At 35.8% G+C, this 23437-nt stretch overlaps 1 protein-coding gene across 3 annotated transcripts; it reads left to right on the top strand.

The window, feature by feature from the left end:
- The first annotated feature begins 1965 nt into the window (after positions 1 to 1965).
- Positions 1966 to 22854, top strand: LOC105763049 (ABC transporter C family member 12). Of its 3 annotated transcripts, none has more exons than XM_052625358.1 (28): positions 1966 to 2146; positions 2968 to 3000; positions 3120 to 3465; positions 3829 to 4007; positions 4128 to 4167; positions 4641 to 4797; positions 5491 to 5605; positions 5681 to 5761; positions 5912 to 5936; positions 7151 to 7207; positions 7453 to 7518; positions 8048 to 8122; positions 8398 to 8505; positions 9048 to 9182; positions 14905 to 15011; positions 15105 to 15198; positions 15717 to 15884; positions 16339 to 16479; positions 16889 to 17089; positions 17228 to 17326; positions 17406 to 17558; positions 18160 to 18554; positions 19104 to 19284; positions 19651 to 19974; positions 20538 to 21294; positions 21439 to 21560; positions 21767 to 22012; positions 22270 to 22854. In XM_052625358.1, the coding sequence occupies exons 3-28, from the start codon at positions 3133 to 3135 to the stop codon at positions 22558 to 22560; spliced, it is 4650 nt and encodes a 1549-aa protein (XP_052481318.1). In that variant the 5' UTR covers positions 1966 to 2146; positions 2968 to 3000; positions 3120 to 3132; the 3' UTR covers positions 22561 to 22854. The 3 variants fall into 3 exon arrangements, with proteins under 3 accessions (XP_052481318.1, XP_012436543.1, XP_012436541.1); XM_012581087.2 differs by having other exon boundaries at positions 2014 to 2535; XM_012581089.2 differs by lacking the exon at positions 9048 to 9182 and having other exon boundaries at positions 2012 to 2535.
- The last annotated feature ends 583 nt before the right edge of the window (positions 22855 to 23437 follow it).

The raw sequence follows: 23437 nt of genomic DNA, 5'->3' as shown, positions 1-23437 counted from the left end.
GGTCGGGTATAAGGTGTTTCAAAAATTGTTGAGGATAATATTCAAAAGATATTAATGATAATTGTTTATTTTTTATGAAATCAATTTGTTCGAAAAATTACAAGTACGTAGACAAAATCACTATACTAAGGTCACTAGATCCCAACAGTTGGACTGATTGACCCGTAAACTAGCAACATGGATTGAATTGATAGTTGAATAAGTTTTTTTTTTCTATTTTTTGTAAATATTTATCTTATTTTTATGATTTTTTAAATAATTTATTCAATTGAATCGGACAAACTGGTCGGACTAGAACCAGTGATTTAATCGATTCGATTGTCGATCTAATTCTGAAAGGCTTGCATTATTTATATGTTGAGACCTAAAATTATTTTTTAAAATTAAGATTAAATTGATATAATGTCTAAATATTAAAGGGCTAAATTTATTTTTAAGCCAAAAAGAAAATGTCATGTTAGACTTCATTTATTAACTTAACGTCAGGTGACTAAAAAATTTAATTTTGAAAACTTTGATGACTAAATAAAAAATTATAGTTGAGTGACTAAAATAAAAACACTATCATAGTTGAATGATTATTTGTGTAGTTTACCCTAAATTTTAATTAATTTAAACTTAATATCAATATTAATATTTAAGATTAACTTAGTATCAATATTAATATTTAAGATTCTTATCGAGCCCTTCATTTAAAATCTAACTCAATGGAAAATTTATCAAAACTCCTTATTTTTACAAAGTGCTTTTTACCTTTTCATATAAATTTTAGAAAATATGTGTGCATGATAAAATCAAACCCAAACATTATGATTTTTAACAACTTAATTTCACCATTGTAGCTAAAGTCATATTTAATTATTATATCATTTTTTTGAATAAATCATCTTATTTAATCACTTTAAATAATAATTATTTCTAAATAATTTGGTCATGATTGTACCTACTACGGTTAAATCTCTCTCTCTGTTAAGTTCATTTGTTAAATCTTTTATACTTTTTCTCTCACCATTCCCATCATTCATTGTCTAACCCACCAATAACAAGCTTACACATCCCCCTCTCTGGCCTTTTCTCTCGACTTCCAATCCCTCGCCACCATCATTATATTTAGCACGATCCTTACCACTCAACATTCTTATCACCATCCTCTTCGACACTACATCATTTTCATTTCCATTGCCTCCACCCCTACCTTCCTCAGCACTAAACCTAGAAGCATCTATTGCTTTAAGTACCACACTCAAAACTCAAACTATAAATAATCACCTATACCAAAAACCCAACACACGAAAAATTCAACTAACATAATAAAAAAAGAATTGTTCCCTATTATTTCAAAGAAGCTAAACCAAGCCTGCAAAAAATAAAGAAAAAGGCCAGTATTCAACAAAAAAGGAAAAAGGAAATGAAAAATAAAAAAGAAGGGGACTTATCTCGGTTTGAGTTCAGGTTTAAAGCTTTGAGATTCCATTTGACAATCTGAAAGGTGATGGGAGTGTATTAGTCCAAGGAGAGCCACAAAATCGAATAATTGAGGTGATAGATCAAGACAAGAAAAATTCAAAACTGACTTAGTATTTTCGTGACTTTCATGTGGGTTTTGAGAATATTTGAACAAGAAGATCGAAACAGAAAGGAAATATGGGTTGTGGGAGCTTTTTCAACTAGTAGCATTACTAGAGTGCGATGGTTAAGGAAGAGTGCTGCAAAAAAGAAGTGACGAAAATGAGATGTGAGGAAAAAAAGGAAAAAAATAATAAAGAGTAAAGAAAGGGAAAATAAATTTTAAAAAATAAAAAATAAAAAATAAAATTAACGGAAGAGGAGATGAATTTAAAAGATGATGAAAATAAAAAAAAAAAAAAAAAATAAAGTCATCAAAATAAGAAAAACTAAAATACTACTGAGGTGGTTTACTTCAGTTTAAAAAAAAAATACCCCTCTTGGTGGACTAATGAAAGTGGCGCCATTGCCTGAACGGATTTACGGGCTTCTTATGGTTACGGGTAAAGGGAAATGACATTTCAAGCCAAAAGGTCGCAACTATGGAAGACGTGAATCAAGATTACCGTCGAAAATCGGAAATCTATTAGGCGTTAGGGTTTGTAAAAAGCGTTAAAGAAAGATGGAATTAGAGAATAAGGTCAAGGTTTCAGTCTTTCTTTAATCGTAATCGTGCATTCTTTATTTAATTTTCCTTCTTTTTAAGCGGAAACTTCTTTTTTGCAATTCCATTTCCCCCCACCCCCGGAAAATGTTTACTTTAGTAAAGATAGATTGTAAGGAAGACTCGCAAAGACAAAGGTCTTTCTTTATTTCATGCGTCTCTGTCGTTTTTCTTAAAAAAATAATGTACAAGTGCCTCAGTCGTCAGCTTAAGCCGCCATGCCTTATTTCTTATATATATATATATATATATTATGGAAACAACCTTGAACCCTCCATTTCCTACTGAATTCAACTGGCTTGCTGGACGACGATACTCAAATTCCCAGAAGAACACTGTCATGTCCTAGTCCCTGTAGCCTAGAGGTATCTTTCAATCTTAGCTGCTCTCGTTCTTGTTGTGTTTGTTGCGGGATATGAAAGACGAATCTGAGTGCTTGGGTTTCATAATTGCTTAGTAATGGAACAAGTTTCATAGTTTATCTTGAATTAAATGTTTGATATGCTTCGTATTTTGTACATATATACCCTTTATGAAAAGATGGGGATGGTTGCTGAAACTTGGAACTTTGATTTTTAATCCCATTTTCCTTGTCTGAGTTACAGTCTTATAGACTTGGTTCTGAAACATTATAAATTAAAATGTTTTGTATTACTTTATGCCCGGACGTGGTTTTAGTTGGGATCATAGTTACCCATTTGTTATTCTCATTTTCTGTATGATTTCTGTTGGAATGTATACGGGATTACCATTTGCGACAAATTTGTTAAATGTTGAAGCTGTTTCTTTTAATGCAGATAGAACATTGTTTGAAGAGCAAGGACTGTGTAGTAAGTAAAAACAACTAGGCACAAAATTTCCTTTTACATTTCTTATTTTCTATCATGAGAAGGAGAAGATGAGTTGAGTAAATGTCTAATCAAACTTCTCTTTTCTCCCTCTCTTTCAGGTGGCTGCTGGTGATGGCATTTGAACCCTTGGTTTGGTATTGTCAGCCAGTGGCAAATACGGCTTGGACAAAAGTGGTTGATGGTGCTTTTGGTGTATACACATCTTGTGCTATCAACTCCATGGTGATTTCCATTTCTCATTTGGTTTTACTGGGCTTGTGCTGTTATCGGATATTTCTGATAAAGAAGAATTCCAAAGTTCAGAGGTTTTCTTTGAGTTCAAAATGCTATAGTTGTATACTTGGTTTGTTGGCTGGTTGTTGTACCATCGAGCCGCTACTAAGATTGTTGATGGGTATTTCTATCTTTAATTTGAATGGAGAGACTGGTCTTGCTCCCTATGAGGTGAGTTTCTGTTCAAACTTGTAGGCGGTGCTGTACTTGTTTGTAGCCTTACTGGCTTGGACTTTATCTTCTAGTATAACACCATACAATCAAGAATATTTTACTAAACTTTAGTGGAATAGGTTCTTTATTTCTAAGTTTAAATTTTTGAGGACCATTATAGCTACTATTATGGCTAAAAAACCAGACCACTGGTATACTTGTACTGAATTTATTTTCTGATTTCATCTAATTTAATTTACTTGATTCCTGGTGATTCTTAGATGTTACCATTAGTTCTCGGAATTCAACTTGGTTATCTACTATGTGCAATGCAGCAGCTTGCTCAAACTTGTATGTGCTTTGTAATTTACTCCCTTACAGGCAACTTCTTTGATCATTGAGGCTACTGCTTGGTGCTCTGTGCTTATTATGATAAGGTTGGAAACAAAAAGTTACATCTGTGAGTTTCGGTGGTATGTGCGTTTTGGCATTGTTTATGTTCTTCTGGGCAACATTGTGCTACTCAATCTCATTCTGCCCGTGAAGGATTTATTCCGCAGGCTAGATTCCTCACGTTCATCTATTTAATCTTTATCTGTTTGGGCCTGAGTAGATAAAATATACTGTACTTAAATATGTCGCTAGGCCACTCACAATTACAAGTTTGTTTGCTCATGCAGCTATGCCATATATTTGAGCATCAGTACCTTTTTCTGCAAGGTTTGTTGTGTATATTTTCCTTAAATCCTACTCTATTTTTCCCAATGTCTCCATAAAATATTTGTTTTCCTGCTTTTATATTTGCCTTGATGCCATTTAACCACTTACATGTCTCTTTAGGTTGACATGACTTGGCATCAATTTAGGCAACCTCCTTTTTTTTCTTCGTTACATTCTTTCCACTTAATATACTAAAAAGATAATATATTGACAAAATATGTTTGGTCTTAAAACCGAAGTGGAGAGATCATTACTAGTGTTTTGTCCAGATTGCTCCCAAATTTATTTAGGCCTTTATAACCTCTTGGGTTTGAAGTAATTAAGTTCAAGCTCCAGATCAAATGCCAATACTTTCTTGTGCGATCTAAAATTAAATTAGGTGGGACAGAAAACCTGGACCCTTTTCTTAAATGCTTTTGTTTTCAAGTAATTTTAAAGCAGTTTCATTTACTTGTGCTTATTTTCTGATGCAGATTTTATTTGGGATTCTTTTACTTGTTTATTTTCCCAATCTCAATCCCTGTCCGGGATATATTTTGGTACAAAATGAGTCATATGATGATGAAGAATATAAACCACTTTCTGGAAGAGAGCAAATTTGCCCTGAGAGGCATGCCAACTTTATTTCAAGTAAGTACTCCGATGGACTGGTGATGGTTCTGCAAGTCCGAGAAAAGTTAAAATAGCGGTAGGCTTGCTAGTTATCTGTTGAAAAGCTCCATTTTGATGGAACTATAACTAACTATGTCATGACTGGGTTGGACTGTGAAAAAGCAACCTGTGTTTTGGGATGCTTTACATTGTGGAATGGATATAATTAATATGTATACATGCATATATATATATATATTCTTTACTAGTAGCCTGGTATCCTTGGGCCATGTTGCTCAGAATCAGAAGTGTTGGAGCTGGGTAGGTGTCCAACACTGGTGCATTCCGTAATTTCTAGATTTTCCCTTTAATCTGGTGGGTTGAGGCCCCATACCATGTCCACTTGACGAGTTGGATAAGTGTCTAACAAGAAGATTGAAGAGTGCATAATAGTCCTTGGTATTCCTTTTAGGTTATTTCACTTGTGTACTAAGACAGACAGTTGGGTTGAGGCCCCGTACCATGTTAACTTTTCTCCACCTGTCTATATCCAAAGAGGGCCATATAGCAGGTTACAGTTAGTGGGGTTACTAGGAAAGAGTTGGGTTGTGTTGAGTTGAGTTTTAACTGTAAGCATCATGTTGCAACATCAGTTCTGTGCGAATGTTTGGTAAGGGATGCTTACTACAATCTTATGAGTTTTTGAAACTTTGCTGCTTTATGCTATGGCAGGAATTTCTTTTGGATGGATTACTCCCCTCATGCAGCAAGGTTATAGAAGACCTATCACTGAATATGATGTTTGGAAGTTAGATACATGGGATCAGACTGAAACGTTGATTCAAAAGTTAGGATTTTTGTTGCTTCCCTTGCATTTTCTTGCACGCACAGCTACCCGATGATAACAATTTTTATTTTGCAGGTTCGATACATGTTGGGCCAAAGAAAACCAAAGATCTAAGCCATGGCTTTTGAGAGCTTTGAATAATAGCTTAGGAAGAAGGTTTTTAGCTACATCATTTTGTTTTTCTTTTTTCTGTATAGTTGTAATGAAGACTTATGCATCCTGAGAACTTCTCTATCAAGTATAAATTTCATATTGTCTCATATATACTGAGTCACTGAAACTCTTGTTTTTAAATGAGTAATGCAGGTTTTGGTGGGGAGGTGTTATCAAGGTAATGAGCATTCCTCTCACACGTTTCTAGTAATGAAAATAGACGAAAAATAAGAATTTACTGAGATAGAAAGTGAAGATTAATGTGTTGTATATATAACTCAGAGGTCAGACAATTTATGCAGGCTACATAGGTTGAAATAAGTAAAGAAATTAAGAAAATTAAATCAAAATTGTCAGAATAGATAATCCTGTGTGAGCAGTTTATGGCATTGGTTAAGGTCAATGGAAATTTAAATTTATTTCCGTAGTTAGAGCTCTAGATAATTTTCCTTTTTTTCTGTAAACAAAATCAATTTTAATCCTTATTTTTCAGGGATTCTTATGTCAATTAGGTATGGGTCTCCATGTATATATTTAGTAGGGTTGTAATCCGAAACTGTCTTTGGGTACCCATAAATCAATTGGTATCCATTCTGCAGGGTGCACTCTTTGTGTGTGAGGATGTGGGTTTGATATTGTGGAGTCACACCTCAGGTTAAGAAAACCTCGAGGGCTTTGTGGGTACCCAAAAATGACAATTTTGGTTTGTGTCTCACGATGTGGCCCAGTTGGCTGGGTTGGGTTATGACATAAAAAAGGTGTCTTTTAATGTCACAACCTAGCCTCACTAGTTAGACAGTTTTGTGAATGCATAATCTAGAATTTTCCTCATTGGGTATCTGTAGGTCTCTTAAGGTTTTGGCACCCTTGCACCTCCATAAATTCGAACCTGCATCCTCACACACAAAGGAAAGTACTATGTAGAACAGATAGATTTAGAACAGATACCAAATCTATCTGTTCTGTAGAGTGCACTCTTTTGTATGTGAGGATGTCGGTTGGAATCTGTGGAGGAGCACTTGAGGGTGGCAAAACCTTGAGGGACCTGTGGATGCCTAAAGAGGATAATTCCTGATTATGCATTCACGACAAGGTCTGATTGGTCTGGCTAGGTCGTGACAATGTGTCTTGGGTATATTAATCTTGAGGTATAATGCGGATAATCTCATTTTCTCAAGGTGTATTTGATCAAGCCTTTTTATTCTTTTGCTTAAATTTAAAATTCTTTATATTTAATCTCTTGATGAGTCCATTGTGGACAGTTCACTTTTTTTCAATGAAGTGTCACTTTCATATGGGGTTTTAACATTTCATGAAGATTTGATTGTTTGGTAAAGAATCTGAAACATACTTTTGAATACAAGCTTATAGATTCATATTTGGACATCACAGGTTGTGTTTATCCTTTGTCAGTATACAGGGCCTATTTTACTAAACCATCTCTTACAGGTTAGTTTATTTTCTCAAGGAGTATTTGATTGAGCTTTTTATTCTTTTTCTATTGATTTGCCAATCCTAGTGTTCCATGATGATATTCAGATTTAAAGAAATTGGAGAAATTTTAAATAATAACAATAAAACAATAATTTCATTCACTAGCCACAGAAAATTTTGTGGTAGTCAATCCTTTAATTGACCAATTTTAGAGATGATGCCTTGTGTTAAATTTGTAATTCTCTTGTTAAAATTTGCAGTCAATACAACAAGGTGATCCTGCCTGGTTTGGTTACACCTATGCCTTCTTGATGTTTCTTGGAGTGGTATGATCCCTATTCCGTGTTTCCTTATTGTGACTTCTAGTTTAAGAAAATGTTCCTTATCTTGACTTCTGGTTCAATACAAATCAAATCATTCAGTTTGAGATTTTCTTTTGTACAAATTAATTCATAACATAATATGATATCTGCGCTATGGATTATGTTTTTTCAACAATTTCTGAATCTCAGTGGTGGTTTTCACCTACTGAATGGTCGTTGGGCTTTTCAAATTTGACGACATTCATTTTGTCTGTTATTTGAATAGGTGTTGGTAACATTGCTTTTATCCATATATTTTTTGAAAACTATTCCGTTTTTTTTTCTTTTCATTCCATGCAAATGCTGTTACATCCATTAGATCAAGTAATTCCATGTGCAAAGTAGGTTTTTAGTTTGCTCTTTCAGCCAATGATAAAAAATTGTGGCTTCTGTTACCTCTTCCTGTAATTGTTAAGAATTTAATCAATGAAATGATTCCTTGGAAGGCTGCTGCTATGGTTCTGATGTTTTGACTTGTTTCACCTCATGTCAGTTATGTTTTATACTACTTGAGGCTCAGTATGTGCAGAATATCTGGCGTGTTGGTTTTCGTCTACGGTCTACTCTGGTAACATGTTTCTTCATCCTAGAATAGATAAAAACTAGCATGAAGCTATTTTGAAGGTGTTAAATTATGCCTCCTTTTCCTTTCAAGTATAGCACTATTGCTTTAGTCTGAAGACATTTGGCCTTTCAGTTATCCATTTCAATTCAGTGGTCTATATATACACTCATTCCACACTCTCATAATATATACTTCAGTATTTTCATGTAAGCCCCTAGAATAGGAAGTTAATGTATGAGATTGATTCATGTCCTTATATTTTACTACTTCTGTTGTAGGTGGCAGCTATATTTCACAAATCTTTGAGATTGACTCATGAGGTTCGCAAGAATTTCCCATCTGGGAGGATAACAAATATGATCACAACAGATGTAAACGCACTTCAGGTATGACTCTTGTTTAATTTATGTGAAAATGCTAATGTTCATAGATGCCAAAATGTACATTATGCATTCAGAATCAGAATCCACCATGAAGACAGAAGATAGCATATTGGTATATATCTTGAAATATTTTTGAATTATGCCTTACTTTATTTCTTGATGATGATCCTTTGATTGTAATTCAGAAGAAAGAAAAGATTGTTGTTGAACCAATTTTCACAGTAATTACTACTATCAATATCTGTCAAACTGAAATTTGACATTTTGGAACATTAAATGAAGTACTACACCTTCTAAACATGGGATATATTGGGCACTTTTCTTCAAAAACAAAATTTATAATGTGAAAAATATGTTAAAATCTGAGAACTTTTAAACTGTTGCAGGTTATGCATAAAATTTGTGAGTTGCAAATGATGCACTTATTCTTCTTTATTTTTTATTTAATCTTTTGGTTTCAACTAGAAGTGATAATACCATAATCTTGCGTTTATCTCTTCATGGAAGTTAAGAGGATTGATTTGAACTGTTATTACTTTGTTCAGCAAGTATGCCAACAGCTTCATATATTTTGGTCTGCTCCGTTTAGTATTATTAATGCCATGGTTCTTCTTTATCAACAACTCGGTGTTGCTGCACTTCTCGGATCCCTAATACTAGTTCTCATCGTCCCACTTCAGGTAATTTCTGTAGAGAACTGATCTCAGTGGAATTAATTCAATTGTGAAAATACTCTACAGTCTCCTAATTATACAGAGTTTTGATCCTATCAAACTAGGGAAACTTATCGAAAACTAGCATCCTACAAAATTGGAATTCTTATCTGGCATATGTAAATGTCTATACACCTACCCAATTGCCAATTTTATTTTATATAATTACCTATTCCCTTTGTCTTGTTCTTTAATCACTTCTTTAGATTCTGTCTATTCACGCTACTATTCAAGAGGCCTTGAGTCATTTCGATTGGCGAGATGCAATGATCTAGGAAATAAATGCATTAGATGCAAATGATATTTGGGACTTGACTGACTTTCCTCTTAGAAAAGAGTTGTTGGATGCAAGTGGGTATTTACAATTAAGGTTAATCTTGATTTCTAGCTGTTCATGACTGGCCGTTACACCAGATGGATACTAAAAAATGATTTCTTACATAAAGATCTTCAAGAAGAAGTTTATATGGAGTAACCACCAAGATTTGTTGCTCATGGGGAGTATAGGAAAGTTTATCTTTGAAGGAATCCTTGTATGACTTAAAACAAAGTCCTTGGGCATGGTTTGGAAAGTTCAGTAGTTTGGATTAAACATAAGCAGAAGCGACCATCTAGTTGTTTCCTACCACCTCCAAACTTTAGTCAATTGCAGAGCTTCAGTCCTTGAATCTGGCAGCGTTGGTAACAATAGCAAATCCATCTACCATTGGTTTCTCCAACATAACACCCTTTTTTCCTTCTTCATTCTAAATGATAGATATTTCCTCGTCAAGAAGGCAATCCTTTTCCATGAACCATTTTAGGGTTGCAACATCCTCACTACAGCTTATATATATTTAATGGTATCGATCCATTTCCTACTATAAACCTTGTAAGAGGCTCAAATATTCCATAACAAATCGATTCCCTTATTTGGTTGTTGAAATTTTTGCCTTAACTTCATAGATTTGGGCAGCATCATTGACCTTGGTGTCATGGAATGAATTTGAAGGCAACAATCAACACAACAGTTATGTTTAAATTTCTTTTAATTTTTTATATTAGCATAATTGTTGTAAAATGCAACATTTAGTTTAATGTTTTAATGAAACGACATGTTTAGAGGGGGGTGGTCTGAAACGGTCTCGTTTTGGGTGTTTGTTGTCTAATGAAAACGGTGCATTTTTGAACAGTTGTCTGTTTGTTTGAGAGGCTGTTACCCACCCTAAAAGCATCAATCAATGGAAGGGGAAGGCAGTTAGTGAACGAATACAGTTTTCTCTCTTCTCTTTTTTATTTCTCTCAACTTCTTATTCCTATCATTCTGTTTTCTCCTACTCTCAAAAATTCTTACGTGGAAAAGGTATCAAAGCTTCGGTTGGTCCTCAAGGAAAACGGTGGAGTCAACTCCAGGCCATAAAAGGAGATGGGGATGCTACAACACGAGCTCTCTCAGCTGCAGTTGGAGTTTAATTAGACTGCTACTAAGATCGACTCACGTTTAAAGGATTTTCATTAAGATGTCAAAGGTGAGATTTGAACTGAACTACATTCTCTCTTTGAGCAGTATTTTGGTCATAATTCTTCTGCTAGTGTAGCTGGAATGGCTCAAGACAAGGGCAAGGGCATTTTGGAAAGCCCTCCTCTTGGATTCCATTGCAAGGAGTAACTGGAAGTGTCACCTATGCCAAATCTAGGACACATGGGTACTTTTTGTGTTAGTCTCATGGATCCGGTTAACAAGCCTTTTAGATTGGATTGTCCACGGTTTGGTGGGACGAATTTTCGAGGCTGGTGGTCCTAGTTAGAATAGTTCTTTGAAGTTGAAAGTGTGGGGGAGCAGGCCAAGGTTAGAATGGTAATGTTGCACTTAGAGGGTAAAGCTCTGGATTGACATAATTTCTTTATGCAAAGGTAGGGAGGATTGCATCATCTGACTTGGGAGATATATGCTTGAGGGTTGAAGGAACGTTTTGGGTCTGGCTACTTCTTAGACACTATGTCAGAGCTGGTTTCTCTCAAGCAACAAGGGACAATGGACGAATTTCATGGTAGGTTTGTAAGTCTACTTAACTAGCTACACTTACCTAAGGTTTATGCATTAAATACCTTCACTTGCAATTTGAAACCTGAGGTGGGACAGTACCTAAGGTTTTTTAAGCCTCAACACTGGTAGAGGGTTATCAGTTAGCTAGACAAGTTGAATGTATTGTAATGGGGTCTCCAAAGAAGAGTCTGAATGTAGGTGGGGGAATAGGACAGCTCAAACCTCTATTTCTTGGACCTAAGATGCATCACCACTCCAGTAATTCATAAGATTGAGTGGACCTTCCAATCGTAACTTGGGACAAAAGACTCATATATCGAATCCCTCTCTCATGCTGAAATAGAGGAGAGAAGGAAGAAAGGGCTTTGTTTTTGGTGTACTTCCAAATATAAACCAGGTCATAAGTGCACCAAGTCACAACTTTACCAGTTGATTGTAGAACCATATCCAGAACATGAAAGTGATAGTAGAAGTCCAGCATCTGAGGATTGCAAGACTGTCTTGAGCAATTGAAAGCAGTGGAACAAGAGTTTGACCCTTATGCCCCGGTTTTGTCCTTACATGCCCTTTAAGGCTCTCAAGGGCATAACACCATGCGATTTGCAGCTTCTATTGGTCACTTAGATGTTATTATTCAGGTTGATTCAGGTAGTACACATAATTTCTTGGATTCCAAATTGGTCAGGAGGTTGAATTTACCAGTGGAGCAATCTACCCAACTTCATGTTATGGTGGCTAATGGAGTTAGGTTGACTACTCAAGGATTATGTCGAACTGTTTAGTGGAAGGCACAAGGATGTAGTTTCACTATTGACTTCATGTTATTACTAGTGAAGGGATGTGACCTTGTGTTGGGCATTTAGTGGTTGTTATCCCTAGGCTCAATCATGTGGAACTTCTCATCATTGACTATGCAATTTGATTACCAAGGGTAGAATTGTACTCCAAGGCATTATCCCTGGTGCTTTACAAGTTATGTCTGTTGGACAGTTATCTAAATGTTTCAGTATCGTAGGTCAAGGGCCTTGTCCTATGCTACTTGCAAGTTGTGCTCAGACAAAATTGACTTTGTCTTCTGCATAGACACTTTCAAATATGTTGGCACTTCTTGCAGACTTTGATTATGTGTTTTGGACACCAAAAGGACTACCCCTATCTCAACTACAAGATCACAGAATCCCTTTACTTGATGAGAAAAATGTGGTTAAGGTGAGACCCTACAGTTATCCAGCAGTGTGAAAGGCAGAAATTGAGAAGTTCATACATGAGATGTTGCAAGCCGGGATAATTCGAGATAGCAACAGCCCTTTTGCATCATCAGTAGTAATGGTGAAGAAAAAAGATGGCAGTTGGAGGTTGTGCATAAACTACAGGCAACTCAACCAACTGACCATCAAGGATAAATTTCCCATACCTGTAATCGAAGAGCTCATAGATGGCCAAGCCAAGTAGTGCTTTTCCAAGTTGGATTTGAGGTCTAGCTACCACCCAATCCGGATGTAGGAGAGACACATCCATAAAATAGCATGGTCATGCCAAAGGGCATGACCAATGCCCTTTCTAGCTTTCAATCCTTGATGAATGCTGTCTTCAAATAGTTGCTAAAGAGATCAATTTTGGTGTTCTTTGATGACATCTTGGTATATTCTAAAAGTTGGTTAGATCATATGACACATGTGAAAGAAGTGTTGCAAATTTTGAGAGCCAACCAGTTGGTTGCAAAAAAGAGTAAGTGCAAGTTTGGCAATACTCAAATTGAATATTTAGGACATTATTTTTTAAGGAACAATCAGCATGGATCAATCTAAGGTTGAAGGAGTCCTCAACTTGCCTACTCCATAGTCTGTTAAAGATCTAAGGGGGTTTTTGGGCTTATCGGCTACTACAGGAAGTTTATCAAAGTGTATGGGGTCATGGCTAAACCTTTTACTACTTTATTAAAAAAAGATGTCCCCTGGCAGTGGACTGATCTCACACATGGGCTTTTCAGCAACTCAAGGAAGCCATTTGCCAAGCTCCGGTGCTAGTTTTACCCGATCTTCAGGAGACATTTTGTGTAGAGACTAATGCTTGTAGGCAAGGTGTTGGGGTAGTATTGCAGCAAAAAGGAAGACCTGTGGCTCTCTTCAGTAAGGCTCTGGGAATTAGAGATCAAGCCTTGTTCATATAATACTAGGAAATGCTAGTAGTATTGCTAGCAGTGAAGAAGTGGCATCCCTATGTGGTAGGAAGGCACTTTTAGATCAAGACTGATCATCAGAGCTTGAGATTCTTGTCTTATCAATAAGCAATTACTCCTAAGCAGCAATAGTGTGTAGCTAAGATGTTAGGGTATGACTACTCTATTTCCTACAGGAGAGGGGCTCAAAATCCTATCAAAAGCACCAATTAAGGGAAGGGGAAGGCAATTAGTGAATAGATACAATTTTCTCTCTTATTATTTCTTTCTGATTTCTCTCAGCCTTCCTATCATTCTATTTTCTCCTACTCTCAAAAATGCTTACGTGACACTTGGAATATGTTTGCTGAATGGCATCTCAAATCTCCTTGGTAGAGGAAATGAACATACATGTATAACTAATCATTGGAAGCATTGAATCCCATAACCAAGACATCACATGGAATCTTGTTCATCCATGCCTCTAATTTAGGATCTTCTTTCGGAGGACCAACAAATGACTTAGTTTCCCTCGGACTTCAAGAATGTATGAACCAGTTGTGTCCATCTCAAATAGTCCTTACTGTTCAATCAAATCGGTTGGATGTTTGTAAATCTCCAGCTCTAGTGATTAAAGCAACCGTGTTTTAAATCACGGTAGTTTCTATGATAAGACTGATTTTGGTTGAGTCTGACATGATAGGGAAAGAAAGGACTTGGGAATAGAATAGGAGAAGCAATAATTCGACCAAGAAAAAAAAACTCTTCATAGTAAGGAACCAGAAAAATCTGATACCATGGAATGAACAAGAGAAGCAAGATTTCAACCAGGAAAAGAAAACACTTAGGAAAAAAACCAAAAACATCTGATACCATGGAATAAACATGAGAAGCAAGAGTTCGACCAGAAAAAAAACACTTATAAGGAAAGAACCAAAAACATTTGATACCATGTGGAGAATTGATTTCACTGGAATTAATTTTTGATCCTATCAAACTAGGAAAACTTATTAGTAACTAGCATCCTACAAAATTAAAATACTTATCTCTGATATACTGTCCACCAAAACAAAAGCACTCACAGATGTTACCACATTATTCGACAATTTCATTTTCTTAGCAAAGTGGGAATTTACTTGATAAGTTGACGCTAGTCATTGGCATGATGTTCTGCCAACTTAATTGTAGTTTAAACCCTGTCCATGAAGTTTACTGATAACCAACCTCCATAACTCATGCAGTCTACTTCTATTGGAGAGAAAAAAGAAAGAGAGCAAAAGAGCATCAAAGAATGACATAGTTAGAAAAACCAATTTATTAGATTAAATGTTGTCTCACTGAGAAATCTGCCAGCAAGGCAAGCAAAATGATTTTAAATTGGGAAATCATTTTCCATGGTAATGATCCTCTGATAACTATTGTCATTGAAGATGAAATAATTTAAACCATCTATCTGATGATTGATCATATGTTAACTGATTTCTCTGTTTTACACATGGAGACAGACTGTTGTGGTTAGCAAAATGCAAAAGATGACTAAGCAAAGACTAGAGTGGACTGACAGGAGAATCAATCTTACAAATGAAATTCTATCTGCTGCGGACATTGTGAAGTATGGTCAAATTCAGAAAGCACTTCCTTAGGTTTCACTATATTATCTTGATATTTGACAGTGATTACTGATCTGTGCTTGATAATTTTTCAGATTTTATGCATGGGAGAAATGCTTTCAGTCTAGAGTTCACAGTATACGGAATGCTGAGCTATCATGGCTTCAAAGAGCTCAACTACTATCTGCTGTATGATATTTGAATTATAATATTGCTTCTGAGTGTCTGTGTGTTTTTTATTGGACATTCCAAAACATAAAATGATGTTTCTAGTTGGCATGTGAAAATTATCTTTAACCAATAGTTGCACTTGCTTTTGCACTGGAAAATGCGGTTATTGGTCATCAAACATAATCCTGGACATGCAATGCTTTCATCATTTGATATATTTTCTTTTCCAAGGGAAATGTGATTATGGTGGCCAGTGGCCACCACCATAATATTTGAACCTCCATTTTAAGCAAGTTTCCGGGAATAGGTGGCCTATCTTGTGACTACAAATCCATGATTTATAAACTGGATGTTATAGTATGTATGTCAGTAATGCAAGTTGCATGCCATGTAAACACACTTTAATGCTTATTTATCTATGTGGCTAATCTTAAATTGTTCTTGTTGCGGCAGCTATTCATGCTGCTAGTCTTCAGGCTACAAAAACTATGACTGTTTTACCATATTTTGTTTTAATAAGTTGCCTTTTGTTGCAGTTTAACAGGTTCATATTGAACAGCATACCAGTTGTTGTAACAGTAGTTTCATTTGGGATGTTCACTTTGCTTGGTGGGGATCTGACACCGGCAAGGGCATTCACATCGCTTTCATTGTTTGCATTGCTACGAATTCCTCTGGAATGTCTTCCTAATTTGTTAAGTCAGGTTTACTTACTTCACCCCTTACATCATTATATTTAGCATAATTGAATTGGCTTACAGCTGTATATTCTTCATTGCTGAAATCTTATTGGAGGGGAAGCTTTTATAGTTTGTTTCTCAGGTATTTATTTTTCGTTTATTGAGAATTGAGTTTCATGTGGTAAACTTTTTGTACCTTCATTAGTTGTTCTGATTTATCAAAGTACTTAACAATCAACCTGTTGGCCAGACAATAAAACTGGTTTGTCACTCATCAACTTGATAGATGGCTAAGAAAATTTATGATATTACGGCAATGAATGAGAAACAAGCTTAAAAGGTGTATGTATTTAGTTTTTAGTTGATCACTATTTGCAATGTAATTGCTACAATTTTCAAGATTCCCCAGTCATTAAGCTTAATGGAGTTATTAAATAGCTTCTATTGGATTCTTGACAGTCTAATACTTGTTTTTTAGGTTGCAAAGGCAAATATATCGTTGCAACGTCTTGAGGAGCTTTTCTTAGCTGAAGAGAGAGTTCTAGCACCAAATCCACCTCTTCAGCCAGGGCTTCCAGCCATCTCAATTAAGAATGGAAACTTTTCATGGGATTTAAAGGTCATTTCAAAGTTCTGTTCTTGTTTCTATACCTCTCAAATTATGAGTCAAGTGCTTTCTAGACTGGAACTCTGTATTTAATATTGCTTGTGAAGGGTTTTACTAATCATCAGTCGATAAATATGGTTTGTCTCATGCTCTGTAACTGAATGGAAAGACGGAAAGCAAGTTGACTTGTTAGATATTATGTACTGTCTGAAGGGATCGACTGTAGAATTATAGCTTTGGATATACTACATAGGACACGATAATTCAGAAATAGCAATAGCAGCTTAGTGATTTACCAAGCACTACTTCCTGCTTTATAGTGAGGAAGATCTCGTGCACTTATTAACCTCAACATTGTTAATATTTCAAGAAGCTACTTTTCTGGATAAAGACAATTTGGATTTTTTTTTTCTTTTTTCAGGCAGAGAAGCCCACTTTATCAAATATCAATATAGATGTACCGGTTGGCAGCTTATTCGCAATTGTTGGTGGAACTGGAGAAGGAAAAACATCCCTTATATCGGCTATTCTAGGGGAGCTTCCTCCAGATGCAAATTCAAGTGTCGTTATAAGAGGGACTGTTGCTTATGTTCCTCAAGTTTCATGGATTTTTAATGCTACTGTAAGTTGCAGTGTTGCTTATGGTCATTATTGATGTGTACTTTCATTTCAAATTTCTACAGCTTCCAATATTCTTTGACTAAGAAATTTTCCTTTCTACTAGCATGCTTGCTTATGAACTTAAAATTTATTTTCACAGGTTCGTGACAACATTTTGTTTGGGTCTAGCTTTCAACTAGAACGGTATTGGAAGACAATTGATGTGACAGCTCTACAGCAGGATCTTGACATCCTTCCTGTTATGTGGATTTAAAACATCTTGTAATTTCTTTTTCTATCATGGAATGTCTCCTTAACTATTTAACATTGTCCTTCAGGATCATGGCCTCACTGAGATTGGTGAAAGAGGTGTGAATATAAGTGGTGGGCAGAAACAGAGAGTTTCCATGGCTAGAGCTGTCTATTCCAATTCAGATGTGTACATATTTGATGACCCTTTAAGTGCCCTTGATGCTCATGTTGCAGAACAGGTAACTTGTTTACTCTGATAAATGCAATTTCTTTCACATTCTACATGGAGGTATGAAGGTTTGCATCAAACTAATATGAATCTAGGGCTTCTGTTGGATAGAAGAAAACTAAGTTTTGAGGCTAAGTGTTTGGGTTAATAAGGTAAAAATGGTGGACATAGCCAAAGAATTTTAGTTTTTGTGTGAGATTTGATAGGTTTAGAAGTTAAGGTAAAGAAATGAGATTTACCTAGGTGAAGAAATAAGAGCAGCAGTGCTGAAATCTTATATGAGGATAGTTCTTTTTTTATGTAAAGATCACATAATATATATAGACTCCTAAGATTCCAGTGGGAAACTACAGATCTATAACTTCTTTTCCAGCAAGGTTGAGGAAGCTTTTGAATAAAGTTGGCTTAAAGTAGCTCCAAAGTCATAAATGAAAAATAGCAGCAGGAAACCCAAAGAATATAAGCACAAATATTCTCATATATTCTTTCCACAATTCCAGTTTCTTTCTAATGTATTTTCAACCTTTTGGATTTGAACATTCAACCTTCTTTGATCTCAAAATTGATTTCTTGTGGTTATGCTATATGGTCTAATCTGAAGTCATTTGCAGGTTTTCAACAGGTGTATCAAGGAAGAATTACAAGGAAAAACCAGAATACTTGTCACAAACCAGCTGCATTTTCTTCCACATGTAGACTACATCCTTCTTATCTCTAATGGTGTAATTAAAGAAGAGGGTACCTTTGAGGAAGTCTCCAGAAAAGGAAGGATATTTCAGAAGTTGATGGAAAATGCTGGGAAAATGGAAAAACGAGAAGGGAAGGTCGATGGAAGATACATAGACATGGAAAAGTTAGAACCAAATTCCAATAAGATGGTTGAGAATGAGATAAATGATATTCCAAAAGATGCAAATGCTGCAAACAGGAGGAAAGGCATGACAGCTATACTTGTAAAGCAAGAAGAAAGGGAAACAGGTCTGGTCAGCTGGAATGTTCTTATGAGGTAATATAGGATAACACCCTATACTCATTAGTACACTAAACCTCATGCTTTTCATATTAAATTTGATTTTAATAATTTCTTCCATCTTATTAAAGAAATAGAGAGAAAAAGGCTAGGGGAATGCTCTCTGTATTTTATGAAAACTGTCCTCCCTTTAAATAGACAATGGAGATAGAAAAAAGAATCAAATAAAATCTAATCAAATCGTAATAAAGGAAAAAAGAATCAGATACTGGAAATAAGAGATTACTTAAAATGACACTAAAGAAAAAAAAAATCTTAACACAGGTTTCCTAAAAATAAAAGGTATGAGGTTGTCCATGTGTAGGCCCCTATTAAGCTACCAAATGATACAATGTTACGTGGTGTTATCTCTCATCAATTAACTATTAGATTTCCTATGATTTTTTGTTTGAGTCGAGTTTCTCCACCTATTGACAATTGGTTTGAGGTTAGATGCTTAACATAATTCACATGTAAATCAACTGCACTTCACATCAATTCAACTTGAGATAGGCATAGAACCTATTTTCTTTTACTGTTTTGCAGGTATAAGGATGCTATAGGAGGCCTATGGGTGGTTATGATACTTTTTACATTCTACTTTTCAACTGAAGTTCTTAGAATTTTAAGCAGCATGTGGTTACGCTTTTGGACAGATAGGAGTGCTTCAAAGAGTTATAAGCCTGAATTTTACATTCTCATTTATGCGCTTCTAGGATTTAGTCAGGTTGGTGCATCTTTATCTGCATCTAACAAGTGGTTTGTATTGATATCTATTTATTCTTTGCTTATCTTAACAAGACAGGTAAAAGCGATGGCTTTGCTTTCAATACGATTATTCAAAGAACAAGTTCTCTTTTTAAATGAGCAGTAATTTTGTAGGACATAACTTTTATATACTGTAAAATATGCAATGAATGCAGTGATATGGAGAAGAATTCCAAGAAGTCTTAACAGCATAACATGTTAGGCATTTTCTCTGGTCTGTCTGTCTTCCTGCCAGAACCAAAAATTGATTCATAAAGTATTAGCTGTTTCATCTTTTATTTTAGTGCTTATTACAATGAGTTGCTTACCATTTAAATGGATTCAGGTAACTGTGACGCTGACAAACTCGTTTTGGCTTATTACTTCAAGTCTCGGTGCAGCCAGAAGATTGCATGATATGATGCTAAATTCCATCCTAAGAGCTCCAATGTTGTTTTTCCAGACTAATCCAATTGGGCGAGTAATCAATAGGTTTTCAAGAGATCTAGGTGATATAGATTGTAATGTTGCCACTTCTATGGATGTGTTTTTGAATCAGTTGTGGCAGCTTCTTTCAACTTTTACGCTGATAAGCATCGTGAGCATATTTTCATTTTGGGCCATAATGCCACTTCTCATCTTGTTTTATGCAGCCTATCTATATTATCAGGTATGCTACACAATTGTCAGTTACATATGGAAATTTAAGAAAAAAAAATACTTTTTAATTACCAGAGACCTATATTACCTGGACCCAGGGGTGTGAGCCTCGTATATGTTTATGCTCAATTTTTTCTAACTATGCCTTTGGATGGGTGATTGGTGTGGTGCGGTGGAATCTTTTACCTCACAGCTACAGTAACTAATCTAACCGCCACTGCTGTTTTTAACCTTACCGGAGGTAAATGCACCGCCCATCCAATAGAACCCTAAGTTTTTCCATATATTTTGAGGACCAGACCTCATACCATGTTTGAGTATTTTTTGGACGCTGGTACTTTGGGAAAATGAATGTCCAAATGACATAGGTTGAAAGTTGAGACTTCTGTCCAGCATCATAATTTTCACTCAATTTGTGATCTGAAAATGCCATTTTATTTTCCTAGTTCAGTATGTATATAAGCAAGTATTCTACCTTAGTTTCTTGACATTGAAGTATTCTTTGCCGATTATTGTCTTTCTTCTAGCACAGCTATTCTCTTCACAAATTTCAATGACCATTTGCTTTTGCAGAGCACATCTCGTGAAGTAAAACGCTTAGATTCTATTACCAGATCACCTGTTTATGCACAATATAGAGAAGCATTCGATGGCTTCTCATCCATTCGTGCATACAAAGCTTATGATCGGATTGCCAATGTTATTGGGAGGTCCATGGATAATAATATCAGATTCACTCTGGCAAATACTAGTTCAAATCATTGGTTGGCTATAAGATTAGAAACACTAGGAGGCCTCCTTATTTGGTTAACAGCAACCATCGCTGTTCTGCAGAATGGAAGAGCAGAAAACAAGGCAGCATTTGCATCAACAATGGGCCTACTTCTCAGTTATACATTAAATATCACTAGGCTATTGAGTGGTGTTTTAAGACAGGCAAGCAAAGCCGAGAACAGCTTGAATGCTGTGGAACGTGTGGGTGCATATATCAATTTGCCTTCAGAGGCTCCAGACATAATCGAGAGCCACCGTCCTCCACCTGGTTGGCCATCATCTGGGTCAATTCAATTTGAGGATGTTGTCCTACGTTATAGACCTGAACTTCCACCTGTCTTGTGTGGATTGTCCTTTATTATTTCTCCAAGTGAGAAGCTAGGGATAGTTGGAAGAACTGGTGCGGGGAAATCCAGCGTGCTGAATGCTTTGTTTCGAATTGTAGAGCTGGAAAGAGGAAGAATCTTGATTGATGGTTGTGATCTTGCCAGATTTGGACTGACAGACGTGCGGAAGGTTCTTAGTATTATACCACAATCCCCTGTTCTTTTTTCTGGTAATCACTTTAACTTTTGAGTGTTCACGGCCAAGTGCTCGTATTAAGTTTTAAATTATTGTGCTTTTATGGCACAATATTTGCTAGAGAATATTATCCAACATTAAAGTTTCTCATCTTTATGGCCGTTTTTAATTTATCCAGGAACTGTGCGATTAAACTTGGATCCATTTAATGAGCACAATGATGATGACCTTTGGCAGGCTTTAGAAAGGGCACATTTGAAGGATGTGATCTTGAGGAACACTTTCCGTCTGGATGCAGAGGTATTAAATAGAAAAATAGTAAAAAATAAAAAGGAAATCAAGTGTTTCTGCAAATATTTGCTTGAACTCTATGTCTATTTAGCTTTTAATGGTATTTAAAGTAAACTTTAATATGTACAACCTTTTGTGAATGAAGAAACTTATGTATATATTATTCAAAGCTAGAAGTCAAGTGTTGAAATAATTTTCTCATCATCTGCCTCAAGGTTTTGGAGGGTGGGGAGAATTTTAGTGTTGGGCAGAGACAATTATTGTGTCTTGCCCGAGCATTGTTGCGAAGGTCAAAGATTCTGGTTCTTGATGAAGCAACTGCGGCAGTGGATGTTAAGACTGATGCTTTTATCCAGAAAACCATTCGTGAAGAATTCAAATCTTGCACCATGCTGATTATTGCTCACAGACTAAATACCATCATCGACTGTGACCGGATTCTTGTACTTGATGCTGGTCAGGTGCTCCTTCTCACTTATGTTATTCCTTCATATTTCTGGCTTCTTTTCCTTTCTGCAAAATTTCCATCTCATTCAATATATTGCTTGTAGCTATATGATATCTTCAAGGCAAAATTCACTCCATTGTGAGAGTGACTTGGCAAATATTTACCAACTATATACTTTACTGTGCTTGATTAAGTCGCCTTTGGATTGGGGAATAAAAATGAAGGTACTCATTACTGGTGACTAGATAACTTCTGATGTTGCTCTTTCAGGTTCTAGAACACAATACTCCAAAGGAACTGCTAGTTAACAGAGAAAGCGCATTCTCGAAAATGGTTCAGTGTACAGGGCCTGCAAATGCCGAATACTTACGTAGCTTAGTTCTTGAAGGTGAGGAAAAAGGGTTCAGTAAGGAACACGCCACGCGGTTAGATGGTCAGAAGAGAGGGCAAGCTTCATCCCACTGGATTGCTGATGCACAGTCTGCCCTGCCTGTTAGCCTCACTTCTTCTCTAAATGATCTTCAAAGACTTGATACTGGAGATAGGGAAAATCACATATGATAACTTTGGTGAGTTCACTAAAGCCAGAGCCCAAGCTCAAGCTCAAGCCCAGAAAGAAGTTGATGTTGAAGCTGTAGTTACCAATGATCTTTAAGTTGTAACACGAACCAATAGTTTCTATCCGAATGAGTCACAATCATTGTTAGGTGTCCACTCTTGCGGCCATGAATTTCTCGTGTATGCTCACGAATTATTTGATTTGAATTACCCTCCTATTGATGACAATGGTGAGCTCGCATTTGGTCTACTTTTTTCCATCGAAAAGTGTTATGAAGAGAATTGAGGATTACAACATTATAGAGTTATCGGATTTCAAGGTCATAGAGTCAATGCTAACGGTTATGCATGTAAATGCATTAAATATGGCTAGGAATGAATGTGATTGATTCGAGTAACCTATATACAAAAGAAACATATGTGGAAAATTTACAAATACAACAATCCACATACATGCGTTGCAACAAGGGTACCTAAAGATCATTCGAAATTGTATTCTAGTTTAATTTGTGATTCCATCATTGCATTGCTCAAATCAAATCTGCTCATGCCCGTTGTAGTTTTAATTCTCAAGATTCAAAGCAGATATCTTTATTCCATCTCATACAAGAAAGCATGGTAGGTGAAATAAAAGTTTACGAAGTGATTATATGATGACCGGGTGTATCGTACAACTAGCTACATGGTTGGGGAGATATGGCTTAGGAACATGCTTTCGATATAATATTCGAAATGGAAATGATTCCACATATTCTGGTACTAATTTTTTTGAAGGAACACATGTTTTATCGTCTATTGTAGAGATTCAAGCTGCTTATTGAAGTTTTTTAGACTTTAAACCCATTGCCCAAATAAACGACACATTCTATGGTAATACAAG

Source organism: Gossypium raimondii, chromosome 12 (assembly GCF_025698545.1).
Source record: "Gossypium raimondii isolate GPD5lz chromosome 12, ASM2569854v1, whole genome shotgun sequence".
Taxonomy (NCBI): Eukaryota; Viridiplantae; Streptophyta; class Magnoliopsida; order Malvales; family Malvaceae; genus Gossypium; species Gossypium raimondii.
The sequence above is the reverse complement of the archived record's forward strand: the minus strand, read 5'-3'. Positions and strand labels throughout refer to the sequence as shown.

Coding starts and splice junctions, on each gene's coding strand:
- LOC105763049 (XM_052625358.1), top strand. CDS start 3,133: ATGGCATTTGAACCCTTGGTTTGGTATTGTCAGCCAGTGGCAAATACG. Junction 21,561..21,766: donor CTTTCCGTCTGGATGCAGAG/GTATTAAATAGA, acceptor ATCTGCCTCAAG/GTTTTGGAGGGTGGGGAGAA. Junction 22,013..22,269: donor TTGTACTTGATGCTGGTCAG/GTGCTCCTTCTC, acceptor TTGCTCTTTCAG/GTTCTAGAACACAATACTCC.